Raw genomic sequence first — 12,150 nt, forward strand, 5'->3', positions numbered from 1 at the left:
GAGGTGAGGAGCATAATAACTAAATGCTGCCTCACCTTGCTTGGTTCTTGTTCTTGGAACATGCAGAAGACCGGTTCCAGACGACCTTAGGGGTCTAGATGTCTCATAGGAATCTAACAAGTCAAGCATGTATTTTGGTCCAAGGCCATTAAGTGTTTTGTAGACGAGCAGTAGTATTTTATAGTCTATCCTTTGACTCATTGGAAGCCAGTGTAGCGATTTCAAAACAGGTGTAATGTGGTCCAGCTTCCTTGTATTTGTGAGGACTCTGGCTGCAGCATTCTGTACTAGCTGCAGCTTCCTGACTGATTTTTTATCGAGACCTGTAAATATACCGTTGCAATAGTCCAATCTGCTGAAAATGAATGCATGCATAAGTTTTTCCATGTCTTGTTGAGTCAGAAGCCCCTTAATTCTGGTTATATTTTTTAGGTGGTAATAAGCGGATTTAGTGACAGACTTTAGATGGCTATCAAATTTTAGGTCTGAGTCAATAATTACGCCAAGGTTTCTGACTTGATTTGTAGCTGTAAGTGACATTGTGCTAAGTTGGCTGCTTATCTTTGACCTTTCCTTTTTTGGCCCAAAAATGATCACCTCTGTCTTCTCCACATTTAACTGGCGAAAATTCTGGCACATTCATTCATTGATTTAATGAATGCATTTGCTCAGGGAGACTAAGGGACTATAATCATGTGGGGACACAGAAATGTACAGTTGTGTGTCATCTGCATAGGTGTGATAGGAGATGTCATACTGTTCCACTATCTGAGCTAACGGAAGCATATAGATGTTAAATAAGAGTGGTCCAAGAATTGACCCTTGAGGGACTCCACACGTAAATTTGGTTCGTTCTGACTGAAAGTTTCCGATTGACACAAAGAAATCCCTATCATGTAAATAGGATGTGAACCACCGAAGAATAGTGTCAGTAAGCCCTACCCACTGTTCCAATCTGCTGAGTAGTATGTTGTGATCAACCGTGTCAAATGCGGCGCTGAGATCCAATAGTAGCAGAACAGATGATTTGCCTGCATCGGTATTCCGACGAATATCATTTAGGACTTTGATAAGCACGGTCTCGGTGCTGTGTTGTGGCCGAAATCCAGACTGAAATGAGTTAAAAAGATTGTTTTGCATCATAAAAGTCTGGATCTGTTCGAACACAACCCTTTCGATAATTTTCCCCAGGAATGTGTCTGCAACAGTTCCTGAAGGAAGAAAGAATTGATAACAATAGCCACGTTTACATGCTGACTTTTATTCATACCGATTCAAATAATTCCGAATGGAAATTTCAGATCAGCTGTTTACATGTCACTTCATCTATTCTGATCCAGCGTTTACATGTGACTGCCTTTATTCCGAAAGGACGTTTGACAACTGCCGTCTGACATGCGCAGATTAATCAAAACAAAGCGTCACGTTGCAAAACATGGAGATCGATCGTCGGAGTGCTGCTGTTTTAACTTTAACCCACTTGTTGTGTTTGTGGGGTCGTATCCGCTTCTGCTGTTTTGCTCTTTTGCCTTGTAGTAGCCGGTTTTCCACCGGTTTCTAATCTGGTCAACGCTCCGGTCTATTCCGGCTTCGTGTAACCTCTCGTGAACTTTTTTAAATAGTTCACTGTTCCTCGTTTTACGCGAGCAATTATATTCAATTCTTTTAAAGTTTGAATTAAATACAATCTTTCCGCCGGACTCCAATTAGGTGCGCTGTGCTTGGAAGCCATGTTGCAAGTGACGTTACTTACGTCACAAAGTGACGTCACCACGTCAGTACGGAGCATGTGCAGAAAGAACGCAACCAGACACCATTCCGCTTCCCTGTTTACATGATATAATTTTACTTCTAATCGGTTTGGGAAAAGGAATATTCCACCCCTGTGAATCGGAATGAAATTCCATTCGGTTTGGGCCTATTCATTCCGAATGTGTTTATATGGAACACATTTATTCGGTTTGAACAAATATTCCGATTGTAATTGGAATATTTGGCTCCATGTAAACGTGGCAATTGGCTGGTCCTCACATTCGCCTGAACTAAATCCAATAGAATACCTCTGGGACATTGTGTTTAGGTCCATCTGGCAAAGCCAGGTTAGTCCTCAGACTGTCCATGAGCTCAGTGATGCTCTGGTCCAGATCTGGGATGAGATTCCCTCGGACACCCTCTGTCGTCCCATTAGGAATATGCCCAGGTGTTGCAGGGAGGTCATCCAGGCACGAATTATTTTAAAACAAGAATAAAGCAGTAAAATTCTTGGCTTTATTCGATGCTTCATTGAGTGAGTCCACTCAAATCCACTCAAGCTTCTCACTTACACACAATGAGTTGCCACAGCAACGGTTTAACAAATTAAACGATGATTGACGCATGCGGCACTTTGATGTTCGCTTCTCTGGCAAGATCAAACATCAACGTCTGTCATTCATTGTTAACCTTAATAAACAACTCCAGTGCACTCATTGCCTGACGAACAAAGAGCAAGAAGAGGGAGGCAGGGCGGGAGAGGGAGAGTGAGACTTGGACAGCGCACCTGTATTTTTTTTTTTTTATTGAAAAAAAAAATTCGTGACAGACTGAGGGTGCGAAGTTTGAAGCGCAAAGTAACGAGGGATCACTGTATTACTTCTTGAATAGACTCTAACTGCTCAGCTTTTAAAACATAATATAAAGTACAGATATTCGGTTTTGTCAAAAAAAAAAAAAAAAGTGCTTGGGCTGATTGGGTTCTCTGTTTTCTTGCTCATCATTTGCCTTGATGCATTGCGCTCCATGCTATGTAATAGCTACATCATTAGTATCTGGCTATCTGCTTCTAATGTAATACCATCAGTATGTAGCCATACCGTTTCCTATGTTGCAGTACGTTGCGTTTCCAGTTCTATAGTAGCTTTTTTGATTCATACAGTGGGGCAAATAAGTATTTAGTCAACCACTAATTGTGCAAGCTCTACCACTTGAAAATATTAGAGAGGCCTGTAATTGTCAACATGGGTAAACCTCAACCATGAGAGACAGAATGTGGGGAAAAAAAACAGAAAATCACATTGTTTGATTTTTAAAAAATGTATTTGCAAATCATGGTGGAAAATAAGTATTTGGTCAATACCAAAAGTTCATCTCAATACTTTGTTTTGTACCCTTTGTTGGCAATAACGGAGGCCAAACGTTTTCTGTAACTCTTCACAAGCTTTTCACACACTGTTGCTGGTATTTTGGCCCATTCCTCCATGCAGATCTCCTCTAGAGCAGTGATGTTTTGAGGCTGTCGTTGGGCAACACGGACTTTCAACTCCCTCCTCACCCCGTGGCGTCAAAATGACAACAAGAACGGTGAGCAAAAATCCCAGAACCACACGAGGGGACCCAGTGAATGACTTACAGAGAGCTGGGACCACAGTAACAAAGGCTACTATCAGTAACACAATTCGCCGACAGAGACTCAAATCCTGCACTGCCAGACGTGTCCCCCTGCTGAAGAAAGTAAACGTCCAGGCCCGTCTGCGGTTCGCAAGAGAGCATTTGGATGATCCAGAAGAGGACTGAGAGAATGTGTTATGGTCAGATGAAACCAAAATAAAACTTTTTGGTATAAACACAGGTTCGCGTGTTTGGAGGAAAAAGAATACTGAATTGCACCATACCCACTGTGAAGCATGGGGGTGGAAACATCATGCTTTGGGGCTGTTTTTCTGCAAACGGACCAAGACGACTGATCTGTGTAAAGGAAAGAATGAATGGGGCCATGTATCGAGAGATTTTGAGTGAAAATCTCCTTCCATCAGCAAGGGCATTGAAGATGAGACGTGGCTGGTCCTTTCAGCATGACAATGATCCCAAACACACAGACAGCCAGGGCAACAAAGGAGTGGCTGCGTAAGAAGCATTTCAAGGTCCTGGAGTGGCCTAGCCAGTCGCTAGATCTCAACCCCATAGAAAATCTGCGGAGGGAGTTGAAAGTCCGTGTTGGCCAACGACAGCCCCAAAACATCACTGCTCTAGAGGAGACTGCACGGAGGAATGGACCAAAATACCAGCAACAATGTGTGAAAAGCTTGTGAAGAGTTATAGAAAACGTTTGGCCTCCGTTATTGCCAACAAAGGGTACATAACAAAGTATTGAGATGAACTTTTGGATTGATCAAATACTTATTTTGATTTGCAAATAAATTCTTTAAAAATCAGACAATGGGATTTTCTGGGTTTTTTTTCCACATTCTGTCTCTCATGGTTGAGGTTTACCCATGTTGACAATTACAGGCCTCTCTAATATTTTGAAGTGGGAGAACTTGCACAATTAGTGGTTGACTAAATACTTATTTGCCCCACTGTAAATAGATTTACATTATAATGAACAAGTATTTGTTTTGTATATCTAATATGAATATTTGTAAGTTTGTTGTAATAGGTTTATGACTTCCTGTCAGATGTGTCCGGTTTGGACGTAACCTTGACCGTAGATGGAGAACCGACTGTGGGCAAAAGCATAGAGCTGACGGTGAAAATCACAAACCTGTCAAACAGCACACGCCTCCTTATGGAGCACCTCAACGCTCAGCTTAAGGAATTCAATGGTAGCCCAGCGAAAAGCTTCTGGAAAAGCCATCAAGAACTCTCCATTCAACCATTGGAAGGCATGCTTCCGCATCGGCTGATTAAAACCAAAAATGAGCACATGTGATTGCACATTATAATCTGTATGGCTACTCTGTGCAGATTTGACACGCCAGCATTCCATCTCACCCTCTAAGTACGAGTCGTTTCTGGCGGATGATGACATCGTGAAGATATCGGTGGTCATCAAGGACTTGAAAACCAAAGAGAGAGTGCTGGCTACACAGGACTTCAATCTACGTTCACCAAAAATAAATATAGAGGTACAGGGCCTAATTAGGTCAGTCTTCTTTTCATGCCAAAACAGGCACAAAACTGATTGCTTACAGTAAAAAATTTGAATGCCAATTTACCAACCGAGCGCAACCAGGTTTACTTGAAACCATCACAAAAAGGAGTCATGCTCTACAGTCCCTGACAAAAGTCTTGTCGCTGATCCATATTGTGGAAACAATTGCTAATAACCTGACTCTTAATTATTCAATTGGTTTCAGAAATGGCTCTATGAAAGCTAAGACCCTCCCAAATGATGTTGAATGTACAAAAATATATTTGTTTCACTGAAAAAGGTTCATCATTTAATGAAGACATAAAGGTCAAATTTTGGCAAGACAAAAATTTTGTCACCTACACAAAGTCGTGTGAAAATTGAGATCCAATTAGATCCAAATCTAATATTTTGTATGACTTCCATGGGCTTCGGCAAGCATTCATACAATTTATTGATGAAGTCATCAGGAACATCAAAGAAAGCAGTCTTGCGTGCCTTCCAGAGTTCATCAACATCCTTGGGTTTCGTCTTCCATGCTTCCTCTTTCATCCTACCCCAGACATGCTCAATGATGTTCATGTCTGGTGACTGGGCTGGCCAGTCCTGGAGGATCTTGATCTTCTTTGCCTCGAGGAACTTTGAGGTAGAGATTGAAGTATGTGATGGAGCACCATCCTGCTGTAGAATTTGTCCCTTTTTATGGTTAGGAATGTAAGAGGCAGCTAAGATTTGTTGGTATTTCAGACTATTTATGTTGTCTTCCACCCTGCAGATCTCTCGCACCCCCCCATACTGGATGCAACCCCAGACCATGATTTTGGTAATGATGTAACCATCAAACTTGACTGTTTTCTGAGTGAATCTCGGATCCATGCGGACTCCAGTAGGTCTCCTGCAATATTTGCGGCAACTGTGGAGTAATTCAATGGGAGATTCATCTGAAGAATCCACCTTTTGCCACAAATCAGTGAAGTTTGGTGGTGGCAAAATCTGTACTTTTGAACAGTATGTTGAATGTATATATCCGTCTTATCTAAAATATGGCATATTTTAGAGATGGTTTGAATTGCGATTAATTACGATTAATTTTTAAACTGTGTGTGTATATATATATATATATATATATATATATATATATATATATATATATATATATATATATATATATATTAGGGCTGTCAAAACGATTAAAATTTTTAATCGAGTTAATCACAGCTTAAAAATTAATTAATCGTAATTAATCGCAATTCAAACCATCTATAAAATATGCCATATTTTTCTGTAAATTATATATATATTCTGTAAAATGTTGGAATGGAAAGATAAGACACAATGGATATATACATTCAACATACGGTACAAAAGGACTGTAGTGGGCATTTCACTCTACTGTCATTTAAATCTGTCTATGCTGTCCTCACTCCGAAGCGTCTACTTTTTCCAAAGCTAGACAGCTAGTGAATGACTCCTTAATAATCAGACTTCCTTTTTCATCTGATTTATTAATAAATTGTCTCAAACCATTGTCCTCTTTAGACCGTCGTAAAATTACAAAAAAAAAGTACACAAGCATTGCATTAGCAACAACGTTAGCTTAGCACGCTAAACAGGTTCACTAAACATAAACAAAAATCGTCTCATACAAAAAATATAACATTTCGCTTACTAACATAAAATGTACATTCTTTACAACAACCATACTTACGGACAAATCTTGTCCAAGGATCATATAAGCACACCATTACAACGTAGGCGTCAGCCCGAGATGTTGTGCAGCCATGTTGAACTGGCAAGAAAACAAACCATGTCGCAAAGCGACCACAAGAGTTCGCTGTTAGACAGCACAAAAAGCCTTGCTGTAAAACTTACCAAAAGGCAGAATACTGTCTGAGCAGGACATGTGCGTTAATTGCGTCAAATATTTTAACGTGATTAATTTAACAAATGAATTACCGCGTGTTAACGCAATAATTTTGACAGCCCTAATATATATATATATATTCAGTGTTAATATACCGTCCATCCTATGTTCTTAAGCGGTTAAAATTGAGGTTTTGCATTTAGATGCGAGGAAATGAGGCAAAATTAAAATTAGCAGATGGAGTTTGGGGTTACTGTATGATGTTTTTGTTAACTGTTATTTTGCACATCGTTGAAAAAATACCATTTTAAATGAAAATCAGTTTCTCATGTATGCCTTGCTACAGTAAGTGTAATGCAGTAGCCTAATGCATGTGTAAAACCTTTTGTTTTTTATTGGGTCTTATAAAAGGTTTGGAACCCATGAAAAAAAAATCTGGCTCCCTGGCGAAGTTTGTCAGGGAGTTCTGGCAATGAATTCTAGCCACTTTCCCCCCTGGGTAAGACTGTTTTTTTTCCCCTATTCATGGCACAGTTTTTGGATGCTGCGACTTTTACTCAGGCAGGTGTGAATTATAGTATGAAAAATACTGTAATTTATGTTTATACAGCATTTCAAATAGCTGTAAATCAGGTGTGTGCCCAGTCACTGATGAGTGGGTTAAAGCTACCCTGCCCACTATAAAACACACACCTGGTAAGAAATGTCTTGATGAGAAGCATTGTCTGATGTGCATCATGGCTCGGTCAAAAGAGCTGTCTGAAGACCTGCGATCAAGGATTGTTGATTTGTATAAAGCTGGGAAAGAATACAAAACCATCTCTAAAAGTCAGTCAGAGAAGTCTTCTACAAATGGAGAGAGTTTGGCACCATTACTTCTCTCCCAAGGAGTGGCCGTCCACCAAAGATGATGACAAGAGTTCAGCGCAGAATACTCAGAGAGGTGAAAAAAGAACCCTCAAGTGTCTGCTAAAGACTTCAGAAATCACTGGCACAGTCCAATATCTCTGTGCACACATCAACTATATGTAAAACTATGGCCAAGAATGGTGTTCATGGGAGGACTCCACAGAGGAAGCCACTGCTGTCTAAAAAAACATTGTTGCTCGTTTAATGTTCGCAAAAAGGCACTCGGACACGGCACAGAAGTTTTGACAAATTTTGTGGACTGATGAAACCAAAGTTGAAATGTTTGGGAGTAATACACAATGTCATGTGTGGAGGAAAAATGGAACAGCTCACTAACATCAACACCTCATCCCCACAGTGAAGCATGGTGGAGGGAGCATCATAATTTGGGGCTGGTTGTTGTCTCAGGGCCTGGACAACTTTCAGTCATTAATGGAAGAATGAATTCAAATGTTTATCAGGATGTTTTGCAGGAAAACCTGAGGCTGTCTGTCAGACAGTTGAAGCGAAAAAGTGGATGGATGCTGCAACAAGACAATGATCCAAAATAAAGAAGTAAATCAACTTCAGAATGGTTTCAGAAGAATAAAATGCACATTCTGGAGTGGGCAAGTCAAAGTCCAGACTTGAACCCTATTGAGATGATGTGGCATGACCTAAAGACAGCGATTCATATCAGACATTCCAGTAATCCCACTGAACTACAGCAGTTTTGTCGAGAAGAATGGGCCAAGATTAGTCCTGATTGATGTGCCAGACTGATCTGCAGCTACAGGAAGCGTCTGGTTGAAGTTATTGCTGCCAAAGGGGGTCCCACAAAATATTAAATGTGATTGTTCACTTACTTATTTCCCCACCTTCTGTCATTGCTTGCATGCTATCCTCATTAAAATATGAAAACCAATAAATGTTTGGGTGGTTTTAGTTAAAGCAGACACTGTTTTTTCATATGTGTGATTTTGACAAAGATCAGATCACATTTGATGGTGCTTTTATGCAGAAATGTGAGAAATTCCAAAAGGTTCAGATACTTTTTCATACCACTGTACCTGGCCTGCAAGAAGAGAATAAAGGGGAAAAGTGCAAACCCACACCTACATTGAGCAAGTTCCACTCATTTTACAAAGTCAATGCAAATCCTTTGTGTGGGTTTTGTGCAATCACGCTGATTGACAGTTAACAAACAATGGAAATCATACAAGTTGCCTCACAAAGTAACACCGTCTCCTTCAAACTGACTGGCATCTGTTCTTAGATTTACGGTGACATGGAATCAAACACACCTTGTTGTCAACCTAACACAAGTATTTAAGTAAAAGCCTCACCCTGATTCTACTGCAGGTTGAAGGCGGGGACAGCATCCAGGTGAAGAAAGAGCACACGGCCATTGTCTCCTTCACCAACGAGCTCAACAAAACTCTGAGTGGCGCTATTCTCATTGTGGAGGGCCACGGATTGTTGCAAGGCAAACAAGAAGCCAGGTGGGTCTGTCGACACTTTTTCTTCAAAGTGTTGTCAGCAAGACTTACACTGAATGATGCAGTCACTTACATGATCTAATTTCTGTAGTAGCTGCACAGATTTGTGCTCGGAGTATTTCAGGAATGTGGTTATAGGAATGCTGAACCTGATCATAGAATGGCTTTGGAATGTTGGAGGAAGTCTAGGTATCTGAAGAAAAGCCACAAACACACTGAGGCAGAAGTGCTAATCACTTGCCATATGGTCATATAATGCCGGTCTGTGGATTTTCAAAGTTGTTTTATTTTTTATAAACACCCTTAAGAAATAATAATATAGATATCTCAAATCGTAAGATTTTTGAACCGCCCCGAGGTAGGGCGCAAAAAAGTCACTCGTTTTGTTCTTCCTCATTGTCTTGGGGATGACATTACATACAGTGGGGCAAATAAGTATTTAGTCAACCACTAATTGTGCAAGTTCTCCCATTTGAAAATATTAGAGAGGCCTCAACCATTACATCAATTAATCACATTGTTTGATTTTTAAAGAATTTTTTTGCAAATAATGGTGGAAAATAAGTACTTGGTCAATGCCAAAAGTTCATCTCAATACTTTGTTATGTACCCTTTGTTGGCAATAACAGAGGCCAAACGTTTTCTGTAACTCTTCACAAGCTTTTCACACACTGTTGCTGGTATTTTGGCCCATTCCTCCATGCAGATCTCCTCTAGAGCAGTGATGTTTTGGGGCTGTCGTTGGGCATCACTGACTTTCAACCCTCTCCACAGATTTTCTATGGGGTTGAGCTCTGGAGACTGGCTAGGCCACTCCAGGACCTTGAAATGCTTCTTACGAAGCCACTCCTTTGTTGACCTGGCTGTGTGTTTGGGATTATTGTCATGCCGAAAGACCCAGCCATGCCTTCAATGCCCTTGCTGATGGAGGAGATTTTCACTTAAAATCTCTCGATACATGGCCCCATTCATTCTTTCCTTTACACAGATCAGTCGCCTTTTGCAGAAAAACAGCCCCCAAGCATGATGTTTCCAACCCCATGCTTCACAGTGGGTATGGTGTTCTTCGAAAGCAATTCAGTATTCTTTCTCCTCCAAACACGAGAACCTGCGCTTCTACCGAAAAGTTCTATTTTGGTTTCATCTGGCCTTAACGCATTCTCCCAGTCCTCTTCTGGATCATCCAAAAGCTCTCTAGCGAACCGCAGACGGGTCTGGACGTGTACTTTCTTCAGCAGGGGGACACGTCTGGCAGTGCAGGATTTGAGTCTCTGGCGGCGCATTGTGTTACTGATAGTAGCCTTTGTTACTGTGGTCCCAGCTCTCTGTAGGTCATTCACTGGGTATCCCCGTGTGGTTCTGGGATTTTTGCTCACCGTTCTTGTTATCATTTTGACGCCACAGGGTGAGATCTTGCATGGAGCCCCAGATTGAGGGAGATTTTCAGTGGTCTTTTATGTCTTCCATTTTCTAATAATTGCTCCCACAGTTGATTTCTTTACACCAAGCGTTTTACCTATTGCAGATTCAGTCTTCCCAGCCTGGTGCAGGTATACAATTTTGTCTCTGGTGTCCTTCGACAGCTCTTTGGTCTTGGCCATAGTGGAGTTTGGAATGTGACTGACTGAGATTGTGGACAGGTGTCTTTTATACCAATAATGAGTTAAAACAGGTGCCATTAATACAGCTCGACAGCTCTTTGGTCTTGGCCATAGTGGAGTTTATAGTGTGACTGACTGAGGTTGTGGACAGGTTTCTTGAGTTAAAACAGGTGCCATTAATATAGGTAACAAGTGGAGCCTCGTTAGAAGAAGTTAGACCTCTTTGACAGCCAGAAATCTTGCTTGTTTGTAGGGGACCAAATACTTATTTTCCACTCTAATTTAGAAATAAATTCTTTAAAAATCAAACAATGTGATTTTCAGTTTTTTTTCCACATTCTGTCTCTCATGGTTGAAGTTTACCCATGTTGACAATTACAGGCCTCTCTAATGTTTTCAAGTAGGAGAACTTGCACAATTGGTGGTTGACTAAATACTTATTTGCCTCACTGTAAATGCTGACATGCACAACAAATCAGAGCGGAGCATCACCCTCTCTATGCTTGCCTACTTTAACACGTAGCATCTACCCAGTCAGTCAAACCACCAGTGTTAGTTTGAATCGTCTAAAACAGTGATTAAACCAAAGGGAGTGAATAATTGTAAATTTACTTAGACGGAGAAGTTCTGTTATATTCAAGAATTCAGGCCAATTCGAAAAATTTAAATTTTAAACTGGCTAGCTGCTTTTGATGATATGCCTTGTGTAATGGCAAAAAATTAATGGTTATCCCACTTAAAAGGCGGGATTGTTATGAATGCTATGAATATGTATTTAAATAAATGCTGGAAAACCTAGTGTTGGATAATTTTGTTGTTAAAGATGGAGGAGCATGAAGAAAACAGGGTAAAAACAAAGTCTTGTTTCACTCACATGTGCTTCTTTGGTCACTCTATTCCTATTATTGTTATTTTTATTCTTGTTATTATTTAACTCTACTTTTGATTGAAATCTTTACAAATTTTATTAAAACGAAAACATGAAGATGAGTTTTAATATAAAATTACTATAACTTGTAACAATAACATTTATCTTTTAAGAACTACAAGTCTTTCTATCCGTGGATCACTTTAACAGAAAGAATGTTAATAATGCCATTTGTGGATTGTTATAATAAACAAATACAGTACTTATGTACAGTATGTTGTATGTATATATCCATCTTGTGTCTTATCTTTCCATTCCAACAATAATTTACAGAAAAATGTGGCATATTTTAGAAATGGTTTGAATTGCGATTAATTACGATTAACTAATTTTTAAGCTGTGATTAGCTCGATTAAAAATTTTAATCGTTTGACAGCCCTACTTTAAATCCCGTTCATTTATTGCGGACTAATTACCTCAGTTATCCAAAAGATGGCAATACTGCACAGCATCTTGTGTATAGGCAATGTATGAACATACCC

The 12,150-nt window shown here is 40.0% G+C and overlaps 1 protein-coding gene across 1 annotated transcript in view; it reads left to right on the forward strand.

Annotated features, from left to right (window-relative positions):
• The window catches only part of LOC130912135 (protein-glutamine gamma-glutamyltransferase 5-like), a 60,841-nt gene that overhangs the window by 47,835 nt on the left and 856 nt on the right, over positions 1–12,150 (forward strand). Inside the window, exons 13-15 of the mRNA XM_057830000.1 lie at positions 4,434–4,640; positions 4,723–4,883; positions 9,003–9,142. Coding sequence (XP_057685983.1) covers positions 4,434–4,640; positions 4,723–4,883; positions 9,003–9,142 — 508 coding nt within the window. The remainder of the gene's footprint in view (positions 1–4,433; positions 4,641–4,722; positions 4,884–9,002; positions 9,143–12,150) is intronic.

Source organism: Corythoichthys intestinalis, chromosome 2, assembly GCF_030265065.1.
Source record: "Corythoichthys intestinalis isolate RoL2023-P3 chromosome 2, ASM3026506v1, whole genome shotgun sequence".
Lineage (NCBI taxonomy): Eukaryota > Metazoa > Chordata > Actinopteri > Syngnathiformes > Syngnathidae > Corythoichthys > Corythoichthys intestinalis.